Genomic DNA, 13,665 nt, shown 5'->3' with positions numbered 1-13,665 from the left:
CTCTTCTTTACCTTTTCCAGCTTAAAAATCAAGAAATTTATGAAAAAAACACCTTTTTTTTCATAGGAATCTACTCCAGCTTCTTTCAGAGATGTAAAATATTACTTGAAATGCAAGTCCTCTCCTTTGATCACCCAGGCAGCTTCTTCTCCAGGTCCTCATTTCTAGACCAGAAAATTAATCCTATGGGATTTTTATCCAATAGATACTATTGGCTAATGTAGCAACACCCCTTAGTTTGGAACACATGTAGATTTGGATCCTCCAATCTACTTAAAGACACACCAACTTCCACCAGCTGAGCAGTTGGTCTCCTCTCTTAAATAAGCTGAAATGAGATTATACCCTATCCACTAATGTTGATATTCCAGTCTGTCTTTGCTATCTAGAAGGAAACATAGTATATTGTATTATTTCTTTAGATTTTTATCATGTTGGACAAAGGAGCTATTTATCGTTTACTCTTGACATGCTAACCTCAGTATAAGTGATCCTGAATTTTGTAGTGACATGGTATTATACGCCATGAAACAGGTCAGAAAGGCAACAGATATTATAGAACAGACAACTTGGTAAATTATCCCTGTTGTAAGAGCTGCTATTTTCCTGATACATTTTGCTTTATTTTCTTCTGAGGACTTTGGTTTTAAAAGTGTTTTTCATAAATAAGCTTTAGATTCTCAAATCCTTCTCAATATTTAGCTGAAAAGAAATAATCATTTCATTTTACAGAGAAGATCATCTTTTATGCATGGCAAACTATTTTCTTAGTCCAACAATTAGCTGATCTATTAAAAATACTATCTCTGCCTCCAGACCTTATCTATTCTATGTCCTCAGACCATCACAGTTATAGCAATCCTGCTGCTGGAAAATTCTTGGGTTCAAGTGCATTTTAATCTTCCTAAGTATACTGAATGTGTGTGTTACAGCGCTAAGTACCACCAAAATAAGACTCCATTTAGCAAGAACCTTGTTATTTCTATAGGTGATTAGGAAAAAAAAAAAGTGTAGTACTTTTATTTATGGTATTTTAGTTCTATGTGACTAATGTCACAAAGACCACGTCTTAAGCCTACCTTTAGAATTTTCCATTAATTTTGTTTCTTTTCTCTAGGATTTCATAGAGAAATGATAGATTCTCTGTTCCTCTTAGTTTTCAGAAATTCACTTTCAAAAGGACCTTCCTGCTCTCATTTGTTTCCTTTCATTCTGGCCATGGAGCACCTCTCAAATTCTTAATCCATGATCCCTAAAAAGTAGCCTATTGGGCCTACAAAGCATATTAAAACTGCATAAAGTTGCAGTTCTTTAGCTTGCACAGGCAATGCTTGTATACACTGTAAGACAATGCAGTAATGGGCAGAGTAGCAAATAGTCTGTTTTGAATGAAAAACTGATTTAGTGTGTTTGCTCTAACAGCAGTTTGTGTGCCTGCAAGCAGCAGCACAGATAAATCTATTAGGAGCACAACTCAAAAGCTGCAATGTATAGCTCCCCAAAACATTTAATAAGAGGAAAGATTGAGATGTATCCATAGATTTTCCCCATAAACTGAGTCAGTGCAGGGTCAGAGCAAAGAGTAAATCTTTCCTCAAGAGGCTATAATTTCAGCAGAGTTTAGAAAAACGTCCCGGGTGCTTGATTACAATCGTCAACTCTTCCATCCCAATGTAATCTCAGCAGTATTAACATTATTACTTTGTCATAGTTGTGCTATGAATCAGAAAATGCCTCTGTTACAGGGAAACAGTAGACTGAAGAGTTAGAAAACCTTTTAAAAACCTATATTGATTGCTAGCCCTTTACCTCTTTTATCTCTTTCATTATAGGGTCACAACATCTTTGCTAACTTGTCCTCTAAGGACTACAGTGACCTTATGCAGCTTCTAAAGCAATCGATATTGGCAACAGACCTCACTCTGTATTTTGAGTAAGTATTGGCATTTCTTGTATTTGACAAATGAAAATTTGAAGAACTTGCTCTAATGACTTGTTAAATACCAATAAGGATATAGAATATGATAAATTAGTGTTTAGCTGTGATTGAAGAGATTTAGTCTAATGCTTAGTATATCTTAGGCTAATAGAAATATCTCAAGTGTCCAAGTAAGTTTTGCTTTAATGCGTAACATGTCTGTATCAACAAAAAGCAAGTGAAATCCTAGGCTTATACTTCAAAGCAATCTCAGGAATCAGTTACAGCTCAGTCCCATAACTTTTCTGTCCTTTCTGTGATCATTTGTTCAGGTATTTAGAAAATCAACGATATTTTAGAACTCTTTTCTACCATTTCAGAGTTTCTAAACATGTGCGCTAAGAAATAGTATAATTACAGACCCAGTTGCAGAGGTAATGAAAGCATACTCATTGCTTCTTTGGAGACAAATTATGCCAATTTGCATCACATGAGAATAGGTCTTAAAAAGCTTAACTCGAGAGTGTAATAGGATCTCTCTCATCCACTTTTCTTCCTTTTCCTTGTTTGCAAATCCAGTCTCTAAGAAGACTTCAAGTTGGTGCTATTTTATGTTTTTCAAATACTGTGATTACCAGCCTCCTCCCGGTGAAAATGTGTGGGATTATGTGTGTAGTTGGAGGAGTCGTGGTGTCACTGTCACATTGCACTTTTGACATCACCCTCCGTGGCACATGTCTGGCACTGACTTACAGGGAGAAATGCTGTCAGATGTGCAGTTTCAGTGTACTACCTTCACAGTTGTGACAACAGTTCATCCTTGGGAATTTTTGTTTGATGTCCATTAACATCCTATCCTAAACAGTGCTGGGTAGTGTTTAGTAATGTTTTTTCTCAACTTTTAGGGGTGTACACCTGGATGCCCCTGCTTTTTTGTGTTGATGGTTTATAGCAAACAAGTTTCCAGAAAACTTCAGGCAAAGTGCTTGCCCTGAAATTGTTCAATTATCTATACCAGCATTATATCTTTAACTGTTAATTGTAAACATACTAACTGGTATGCTGCAATGTCTTTGTCTTTTTTCCTCAGTATTTAGTTACTGTGCCAAGGGCTGTTTCTAAACAGTACTGGCAGTAGACACACTGATATTCTTTGTTTCCTGCAAGTCTATTCTCAGTGAAGCTATATTAAGAAAGGGTTTTCATTAATAGTTTTATTATAAACAACTTCTAAACATTAGTCCCTGAAGAAATTTCTGCTTGCTGACATGAAAATCCTGAGCAGGACAAACAAGCCCTTTTAAACATACTCTTTTTGAAGCTGTCTGTTAGGATCGCTTGTTATCTGGGGGGCTGGTGTGACAGGGGAATTTGCTGACAGCTTTAAGTGAGATAGAAGGACCGCAGGGATGTGTCAGTACGGGTTCTCCTATCTCATCACAGATAACAAGCGCGGCACAAATGTTTTCTGTTGTCAAGGAAGAGATGCGTGGCCGGGGCTGAGAGGGCAGCTGCGCTGGCACAGCCTCGTGTGCTCCCCCGGCCAGGATCCTGCAGCCCCCGGAAGAGCCCTGGAGAGCACCCGTGGCTCTGCCTTGGGAGGGTACCCAGTCCAGACCCGGATGGGATAAAGCTCTCTTCCCTGCCTGCCTTAGGTTGAAAAACTACATGGTCAAGTTGTCTTTCTAGTTTTAATATAGAGAAATAATGTCCAAAAAGGGACATCAGCTGAATTTCAAGATTATTCTTTCTTGCTTGCATAATTGATTTTTATGTGTGACATCAGTCAGAAAACTTTTAGCAAATAAGGCCTCTTTACTCAGAAGTCTGCAAATAAGTTCTCTTTTCTTTGGTGGTGTTACGATTCACTGAGCAGGTAGTCGTTATGCTACCTTACTTCCAAAAGTGCCTGAAAATGACCTACTGGAAATCTTGGTGATTTGCACTGCTTAAAGCCACCCTGTGTGAACAGATGTTTCCACACAAGTTCCTAACTTGTTTTTTCAGTTTGCTACATCTTTAGTATTTTTGCAGAGAAGGAAATTCTCATACTGGTATTATTAGAATGCCTAAATCTAATGATCACAAAGTCCAGCTAGCAAAACGGCAAGAAAATTCCAGGCAGAGAGAGGCTTATGACCTTATCAAGGCACTACTTTTCTACAAACGAACAAAACGATTACTTTCAGTGAAAGATCAGATGAAAAATATACTTGATTTTAGTAGATAATTCTAGATAATGATGCTTATAGATAATACAGCAAGCAAAAGCATGGAATCAAAATGAAGTTTATGGAAATTCACTCAAACGATGTCTTGAGCAACTGGATTTGCTATATATAGCAAGACAACTTTTCCCTTCCAGGAAAAATACAGCCAGAGTCAGTGTTACTCAGAGATGTTGCAAAATTGTTATAATTACATTTATTTCTGAAATCCTGGCATATTATGTTTGCTTAATATTAGCAAACCTCTTTCTTTTGGATACCAGGCATAAGCAACCAGTAGGAAACACTAAATTGGTTCCTTATACATGGCTGCTTTCCTCAGGTTGACTCTTTCCTACATGAAATTCTCTGTGGAGTTGGACTACTACTTCTGCATCAACTTAAATGGATTTCAAAGAAAATTCTTATTTTAAAGTTTTCAACTTAACATAAGGCCTTGACACTCACTTTTTCAGTTACTCTTTATGGATCTTTATTTTTTAAATTTGAATGTTTGAGTTTTCTGGGATGTCATCTTCCTGATCTTCCAGCTTTAAATATTCTTGCCTGTTTTTTGTCCATTAAGATATGAATTGTCCAGCATATCAAACACATCAAAATTAAATCATTACCAAATTTTACATTGTTAGACTGGCCACTGAAATACAGAATGCAAAAATGCGCTGCTCGCTCTCATAATAGAGCATGTAGCTGTTGATGATCTGCTCAGGATTAGGCTGGTTTAAGGTTTATGTGCCAACAACTCTTAGCCGTTAAAATTTTTATCATTGCAATATTTATTTCCACTGGGGCCACAATGCTATGCTTTTGTGTGAGAACTGAATTTTGTTTTCTGCATGTGTCACTTTGCATTGTCCCAGCAAATTTTGTAACGTGAAATTCTCTCATATCTTATTTCACGAAACATAAGGGATTGGATACCATCACACAGTCCTTATAGCTCCTTGTTCTAGTTGCTGTCATGAAATCCATTACAGAAAGCCCCTATGGTAGGAGTGACTGGTCATATAATGCATGACAGTCAGTGACCAGAATAATGCAACATGCCCCACGTAAAATCTGTCCATTGATCAAGAGCAATGTTCCTGGAAGTGTGCATCTTCTCATGTGTAAAACCTGTACTGGCTGCTGTCAGACTGTGCTGTCAATAATCCCTGTTCAAAATTTCATTCTAGCTGAAGAAAATGTAGGAAATACAAGACTTTGCAAACTCTTTCCTGTTGAGGAATCTAACTACACTTCCACTTGACAAAGATAGCACTGTCTCCTATGAGGCGGGGCACTGGACTGTCACTCAGAATATAGGTTTTGCTTTCCAGCTTTGCTAATATGTTGTGTCACTCTGGGCAAGTTGCTCTGTATTTTTGTGCTTCAACTTCCACTGTATCTGGTGCAGGATCTGTTTCATAGTGTAGTCATGCTGCATGCAATAAGAGTTGCTTGGAGTCTCAGTGCCATAAAAAATTACAGACTATATTGAGTCAGAATTTTGGTACTTAAAGGAACCAAACAAGCATTAACATATTCTGGCTCATATTTTGTCCATCTGTGAGGACATAGGCAAAATATTGCAGAAGGCAAAGCACTGGACCAAGCAGGGAGACCTAGTTTCTAGTCAATAGGAACTACTAACTCGAGACATCTGCAGCTCCTGTGTCTCACTGTTCTGTTCTGTGTGCTGGAAATAACAGTAATTGCACGTCTCTGAAAAACCCTTCAGGGACCAGACTAAAAATCATTTTGCAAGGACAAGTAAAGAGAAGTGTGTATATATTTCAGGGATGTTTCTATTGTCTGTCTGTCCACCACTGTAGATGAACATTTCATGCTTCCATGGAAGACTGAACATTTTGATACCATTTATTTCCTTCTCTGTGGAGACCATAAATACAATATTGCTTTTACTAGGCAACTCTGACATTGATAACAGACATTTATAGAACATGTTCAGAAATTAGTATGTTTCGCTTAAATGGACTGTCAGTGTAATGACCTTAACAATAATACATGAGGTGCAAAGAGTTTGTATCATCCAGAGAACTGTGTTTCTACTGCAAGTGCTGCCCTGGAAGTGTCATGTTTCCTTCTCTGATAATCTGTTTTGTTGCAGGAGAAGGACAGAGTTTTTTGAACTTGTCGGTAAAGGTGGTTATGATTGGAATGTAAAAAACCACCGAGAAATATTTCGGTGAGCATTACTATTTCTTGCTTTCTGGTTATTTCAAAGTGTAGCCATATTTGTTAAAGGAATTTCATTTATCATGGAGAGAAGACTTACTTAGGTAGCTTGTTTTAAAAATATGATCCATGATATGAAATGTATGGTATGATTTCTAAACATTACTGAACAGCAGGGATGTAATCAGTGTGACTTCACCTTCTCCATTCCTATTTTTGCCTTTGCACTCTTGCCATGTTTTCTTCCCTTTCTCCCAGCCTCACCAGTTACCACTCAGCCTTTCTGCTCTTTCTCCAGAAAGAAAGATCTTTCTTGTCCGTTTCCCTGTTCTCTCCTCCTCTCAGCTGTCTTCTTTCACTGGCCATGCTTCTCTCTCCTCTTCTAGTCTGTACCAGGGAATTTGCAAATACACGGTACTCTTCTAGGCCTCAGGAATGATCTGAGCTTGCATCCTATTGAAAACCTCAGACATTGTGGTTAGTTTGAGTACACCACACTTTTGAGACACTAAAATGTGGGCATTTACATATGTATGCCTGATTATGTCTTGTTTTATCTGAAACTTCATTAAAATTCTGTTTCTTTTTGGTCTTTTGACCAAAATATTGGCCATTTTCTATTTTCCATATCATTTCACTCATTCCTAATTTTAGATTCGGGCAATAATTTTGATGCTTCATTTTTCAGTGCCCTTGTTCTTCATTTAAACTTTCTTAGACTTTTATCTGCATCATGTACCGTACATAAACGCTTTCTACAGCTGAATGGTTTCTTTCTCCTAATGCATATAAAACATGGTTGTAGCTAGGTATTAAACTACAGTGGAACAGTATAGCTCATAGTAAATCTTAAATTTTTGTTATAGATGAGCAGTAGAAACTGCTTAAACAGTGTCTGGGATGCCTCCTGTGATTATAGGTTCTCTTGCTACAGCAGTCACTTACAAATAGGCATATAAATTAATCCAGTTTGCAGGTGTTACTATGGAATAATACCCTTACTTATATCATGTGAATCACATACTTTCTCATATATTATAGGTATTAATGTAAGTAGTGTTAGAAGTATTGCAAAATTAGCAGTTACTCCCTTGCAATATCATTTCTTTTCTAGTGTACAATGCACAGTACCAAAATTCATCATCTGATGACCTGCAACACATTAGGCTTCCTAGGCACAATTGTGATGTGAAAGCGACGCCGATGGCTGAGATTTCAAACATGTCATTCTTTTCTGGAGGAAAAGAAGGTGCCAGGGCTGACATTTTGTATATGTATTATTTATTTATGCATCGAGAGCAGAGTTATTTAGAAATCCAACAAAGGTTGTTTCAGCTTGTATTGTTCATTTCTGTTTTTCAGATCAATGCTAATGACAGCCTGTGACCTTGGAGCTGTGACCAAACCGTGGGAGATTTCAAGACAGGCAAGTCATGATTAATAGCAAGGCTGGGAGGAGGCGGGACTGGCGGGACAATATTCCCATGGCCCTGGCTTACAAGGGACCAAAACTGGAATCAATTTACAGCGGTATTGATGCTATAAAAAAATAGCAGGGGGTTTCTGCAAGAAATGGTTTATTTCCATGTACACATGCTGGTAAACAGCATGTAGGTACCTGAAGAGATCTGGCTTTACAACCTTTCCTCTTATTAACCTTTTAAATCCCTATCAAAAAAAATGGATGGATTAAACAAAAAAAGCATTAGCCACATGTAGCTACACTTACTTGTTTTGTCCCACAGTTTTTCTTGGCAGTTGCAGAATCTTCCCTAAATTAAAAATACCAGCAGATGATCTGTAAACTTTGACTGACATAAAATCTTCAGTATCTATGATAAGAGCAATGTGTTCATTTTCTCAACACTGATGGAAAAAACTGCATGTGTAGTATAGAGCATTTTTTAGCATCCTGTACTTAGAAACAAACAAATAAAAAATCAGGCTTCTACTGCTGAGTAGGCTCTTTAGAAATATATGTAAAACTTGGATCCAGCATTGGCAAACAATTACAATGTGAGAAAGCAATCTGTACCAAAAGTCTTGTCCTTTACCAGAAGATTTTCCCTATTCTAGGCATCTTTCCTTACTCAAGGTCTCAAACCTTACTCAGGTTTACTTTATATTTAAAAACCTAGTCTGGAATTGATTGAAACATTACCTGGTTGAGCAGAGAGGCTAATAAGTCCACAGAGGGAAAACGGGAAATAGTTGGACCTTAACTGTGCCGAAAGGAAAAGAACATGAAAAGTGAGGGAGAAAGAGATTAAAATATATGAATGAAAGGGAATAAAGGCTCCATGTAAGAAGGCAAAATTCAGGAAGAGAAGATAGAAACAGACAAAAGAAGAGGGGAAAAAGACACAAGGAGAACAGGATCAGAACAGCAGTGGGAGACAGGGGTGAGACTACATCTTGATTATTTTTATACAATTCACTTGGCAAACCCTTAATTGCTGCTAAGTTGTTAAATTATTCCTCTATCTTAGAGTATTGATCCAGAATTTTATTAGTGTGCTGGGATTGCATACATTATAAAGTTCCAAAATGTGTGATAGCCTGGCTCAAGATTTAAGTACTTTATAACATCACTTCACCTACTTCCAATATATTTTGGTACTCCTTATTTCAACTGTAACAAGCTTACGATTTGTGAATGCTAGCTACCATGCAGTTGCTAGAGCAAGAGATTTTGAGATTTTATGAAGTGCAGGTCCTCTCCTTAGTTCACTCTCCTGTGCCTTGGCATTATGAAATAATTTCCTAGCTTGAAAACAAACAATAAGCAGGCATGACAGGAGCTTTAGGAACTGAATGCCATCTTAAGTAGCTTAGTTTTATTTTTTTGCATCTCAAATGTCACACGTGCCTACCTTCTAAAGCCCCACACATGAGAAGAGTACAGTACGTAAAGGCTACTAGATCAGGATTGCTCACTGTATAACTTCCTAAAATTCCTGTTGTTTCCATAAATAATTGTGGTTTTAAATCTTGTGTTCTTCTGAGAAGTACAAACCTCTGCTGTGAATAGAACATCTTCATTCACAAAAGTCAGAAAGAAGCATTCCAACTTCCAACCCACCAGTTCTTGATTTTGATTCAATATGAAAATCACAATCTGAGTTCACATTTAGATATTCAGATCCTATAGTGATTACAGTCATGGGAAAAAAGTAGAGCCTAGTGGGGAAAAAGACCTTTATGATTTCATGTTAAATTAAGACAACAGAGGTTATTGGTTAATTAAGTTCCTTTGATAAGTGAAGTTGTTTATATAGGGCAACAGCCTATAAATGCCCAGAGAGCTCTTGCACATTTTACAAAGCATTTTTACGGACATAATTGTGGATGTGAACAAGAAGCTATAATTTTCTATTTTTTTCTCAATACTTGAGTATGTTGCATGTAACTGCATTGAGTGCTACGTCAACATTGCAGTGTAATTCCCCAGTCAATTCCCTATCAAAAAGGGCTATGTGTGCCCGTCATGACTGTTGGCTATATGGCTGTTTATACCCCCTGTATGCCCAGTCCTGAAAACTATACAAACACGCGCCTGACATCAGTCATGTAAGTGAGGTTATTCACTTCTTTACAATTAAACACAGGCTGAAGTCATGGTCTGATCAAGAACTCATTGCCTTAAAAATTATGTATCAAAAACTCTAATCTTTATCACGATTTATGTTTTAGGCAGCTGAGCTGGTAACCAGTGAGTTCTTTGAACAAGGAGACAGAGAAAGATCTGAACTCAAACTCATCCCTTCAGTAAGTTTTTATCACTTCTGAAACAGTTACTGACTTGAATAGGGTAAGAAAATATCATTGGGGTCATTCAGAAAAAGTAACTGTATTTTGTATGTAAAGAAGAATCTTGGAATAAATAAAAGCTCTGTCCAATAAGGACATGCATCTACAGCCATCTATAAAAGTTATCCAGTCAACTCAGTCACTTTTGCATTGAGCCCTTTTCCCCATTTTCTGTACCTATTCCCAAGGTTATTCTGTCAGTTCATTTTCTAAGCAACAGGTATTGTTTTTAATACACAGTATTCAAATAAAAAAATCACTAGCTACTTATGGAAATCAAAATTGTTAGATTTACTTTATGTTGCAGCTGTCTATCTGTGTTATTTGATGTATCAAATGCTGAAAAACATTTTTATAGGTATACAGCTAACTATAACACTGAGATTGAAGGGATAAATTGGGATTGAGTGGAATATAGGCAGATGGGTATAAAGTGTCAAGCAAGAACTAAGAAAAAAGTTTCATAAAGATTTTCAGTGAATGATTTGAAGAGAAAGCCTTATCGAGGTTAAATACCTCAAAATGTTGACAAGCCGTTATCTGGAGGCAACAGGAGAGGGTAGCAGAAAGTATTCTAAAGAATTTAACTTACAAGCCATTCACAAATATATTATGCTTCCGAAAATAAAAAGATCATTCCAGTGGCTCAGGCTTATTCTCTCTTTAAATAAGAGCCCATGGTGATGTAATGAAGTCAATAAAGTTAAAAAGTTTGTGGTAAATAATGCTTAGATACCATAAACGGCTTTAAAACGGTAGCTATACTCCAGTAGAAGAGTAATCAGTCAATCATGGTATTCACAATTCTGAGACCAAATCTAGCCATGAATAACTGCAAGTACCTTTCCATATAATATGGATATAAGTGCCTTTCTTGCCTTGTATATAAAATTTGCAAAGTGTGTTTGTTTGTCGTGCTAATGAAGCATGATAGGAAGTAATTTTATTTCAACACATACATTAATGTTACAGTCTTCAAGTAGCAATGAATTCCAGTGCAAATGGCCCAAGTCTAGCAGCCTTAAGAATGATTTTAAGGTATGTTATTATATCTACAATTTGGACATGCTGCAGACGTGGTAGAAGTGCAGAGAAAGACAAAAGCCAGAGCTTTACCAAAAGCCAGGTAGCTTTTTCTAGCCACCTAGATAGGTATTGCTGCTAGTTAGATAAGAGTTGTTAGTCAGCAAGATAATGCAATGTTCTCTTATCTTATAACTCAGGGATTTATTTTTTTTCTTGAGTTGTGCTATAGCAATCTGAAAACGACAGGATTTTTCAAATTTTTTTGCATAGGAAATACAGAATTTTCCAGAATCAAACACAAGATCCTTATTTAAGATCACCAAGTCCTTGAATCTTACCTGCTTGTCTTATTTAGGTACCCTGTGTGATACCTGTGTATGTCAGAAAGAGCAGGCTAAAAGAGCAGGCTACAGCTAGAAGAATTCAACCAGACATTTAATGTAACGTAATATGTATAGTCTGGAGTTTGTAGAAGGTAGAGAAGGAAAGTACGTTTTCTCAGGAGACGTCAACCTTGAGGAGATGGGCCCAGAATAAGAACAAGCTTTCCACAGAAAAAGACAGAAGGATTTAAAACTTGACATATTCAGAGAGTTTAAAAAAAAAAGGCATTCAGTAAATGGTGTGGATGGGCCACTAGGAGAAGGATGAAAATCCTGTAGACGGAAAGCTGATGGACCCAAGTAATCTCAGGCAGAGTATGGAAGAAACTCAACTCACATTCAAGCTCTGCAGAACTCTGTTTCTTCCATATCCTTTCAGCCAATAATTGAGACTCTTGAACATCAGCTTTGACCTCTAGAATTTCCTCTCTGGGGGAGTGCAGTGAATTAGGCTGTTTCCAGAGGAACAAATTGGTAACTGCTCCCCAGAAGAACAGACCTGTTGATTCCCCACCCTTTGGATTCACAGACATGGCTAGTTCTGCAGACTTGGGTCTGTAACTGGGAGGGAGGGATCCAGCCCAGATCCATCACTGTTCATTTTGCTGAGCTAGAAAACCCCATGTGAGAAAAGGGAAATTTCTACTCAAAGGTATGTACATTTCTACAGGTGGTTTCTGACCAGCTCAACTCCAACTGTGGAGCATTAATTTTACATCACAGAATTGTAAAATTCAAATACATTCAACCTACACATTTCAAAACAGAATTGAAAACGAACAGGTTCTTTTTCATGCCAGACAAAGCAGTAGGAAGACTGATACAAAGATTGATCACAGTTTACAAAGTGTTCTGCTTGTAAGAATTCTACAATCATAGCTGCAAAGTGCTGGATGATGTGTCTATAAAGTACTTCGGTGTAGTAAAGCATGACAGTTTTGTTCCCTTCTCAATTCAGGCCATTTTTGATCGGAACAGGAAAGATGAACTACCCAGGTTGCAGCTCGAGTGGATTGATAGCATCTGCATGCCATTGTATGAGGTAATTTTTACTTACTGCTCCTGTAGAGTCCAGAGAAGATTGTTCTTGCCTCTCTAGGGAAAAAGACTTAGCTTACAGTGCAGCCTCGAAGGCTATTTGAACTCTATCCTTCTTTGACTTTACCAAAAGCCTGAATTCTATGCAGAAATCTTCAGATTCCCTGAAGGTGGTAATATCTGTAAACATAATTCCTCTCTAAGTTATAAAATCTGATAGGGCAACTGTTTATTTTATTATGTTTGAGACAAACTGATTCTTGTCATGCCAAGGTGTGGAGTGCTCTGCAGAGAAGTGCCAGAGGGACAGCCTCGTTAGGTGCTCCTATCAAACCTGTCCGAATATGTGAGGCCCAAAGGGAAGCTCAAGGCTGAGCCTTTGCACTCCCTTCTGGCTCCTTTCCAAACTGTCAAAGGGCACGCTAGGCCAAGCCTTTAATGTCAGTGACCAATGATTTGTGGTTTAACTTGGAGTTTACTCCTTTAATAATGCTTCTTTCTACACAGGCTGCGTGGGTGCTTGGTATAAGGTGTATAAGTTCTCAAGTGGTACTTTATTAAGGCTATAGATGACCAGAATAATGCATCTCTTTTTGGATTAAAGCAGCTTCAGAATTTGACTTGTGCAACATAAGCTTTACCATTTTAACTTTTTCTCTCTTATCTGTATAGAAAGCAGAGCTACACGAGCAGGATGATAAATGAAAAGAACACTATAGAAACTTAACCATCAATAAACTGTGTCAGCCAGTCTTCCTCCTACTCACTGAAACCACACAGACTGCCTTATGCCACTAAAGACTGCCAGTTTGGCCACTGATATCCAAGAAAACATGGGGATGTTCTCACTAGGCATTTCTGGGGAACTGCAACAAGTTCTCCCTGTTACCACTGCTCCCTAAACTGCCTCACATCTCCAAGCAATGAGTGGGTCAGTGATAATACAAAGCCAAGAGCTGGGAAGCAGGTGCCAGCTCCCATGTTACCATTGAACTGATGGACTTGTGCCTGAATGCAGTTTCCCTACACACAAACAAAAAGGGACTGGCAGTTCCTTTTCATGTTATAGACCAGATATGTCACC

At 37.7% G+C, this 13,665-nt stretch overlaps 1 protein-coding gene across 1 annotated transcript in view; it reads left to right on the top strand.

Moving 5' to 3' along the window:
* Positions 1-12,585, top strand: part of PDE11A (phosphodiesterase 11A) — a gene marked incomplete at both ends in the record, with an annotated part of 41,974 nt that extends 29,389 nt beyond the window's left edge. Inside the window, 5 exons of the mRNA XM_010284006.1 lie at positions 1,833-1,933; positions 6,257-6,334; positions 7,687-7,754; positions 10,022-10,092; positions 12,502-12,585. Of these exons, the coding sequence (XP_010282308.1) occupies positions 1,833-1,933; positions 6,257-6,334; positions 7,687-7,754; positions 10,022-10,092; positions 12,502-12,585 (402 nt within the window). The remainder of the gene's footprint in view (positions 1-1,832; positions 1,934-6,256; positions 6,335-7,686; positions 7,755-10,021; positions 10,093-12,501) is intronic.
* Positions 12,586-13,665: the final 1,080 nt, after the last annotated feature.

Source organism: Phaethon lepturus, unplaced genomic scaffold, assembly GCF_000687285.1.
Source record: "Phaethon lepturus isolate BGI_N335 unplaced genomic scaffold, ASM68728v1 scaffold8113, whole genome shotgun sequence".
NCBI classification, from domain to species: Eukaryota; Metazoa; Chordata; class Aves; order Phaethontiformes; family Phaethontidae; genus Phaethon; species Phaethon lepturus.
This window is presented reverse-complemented; position numbering and strand designations above follow the sequence as displayed.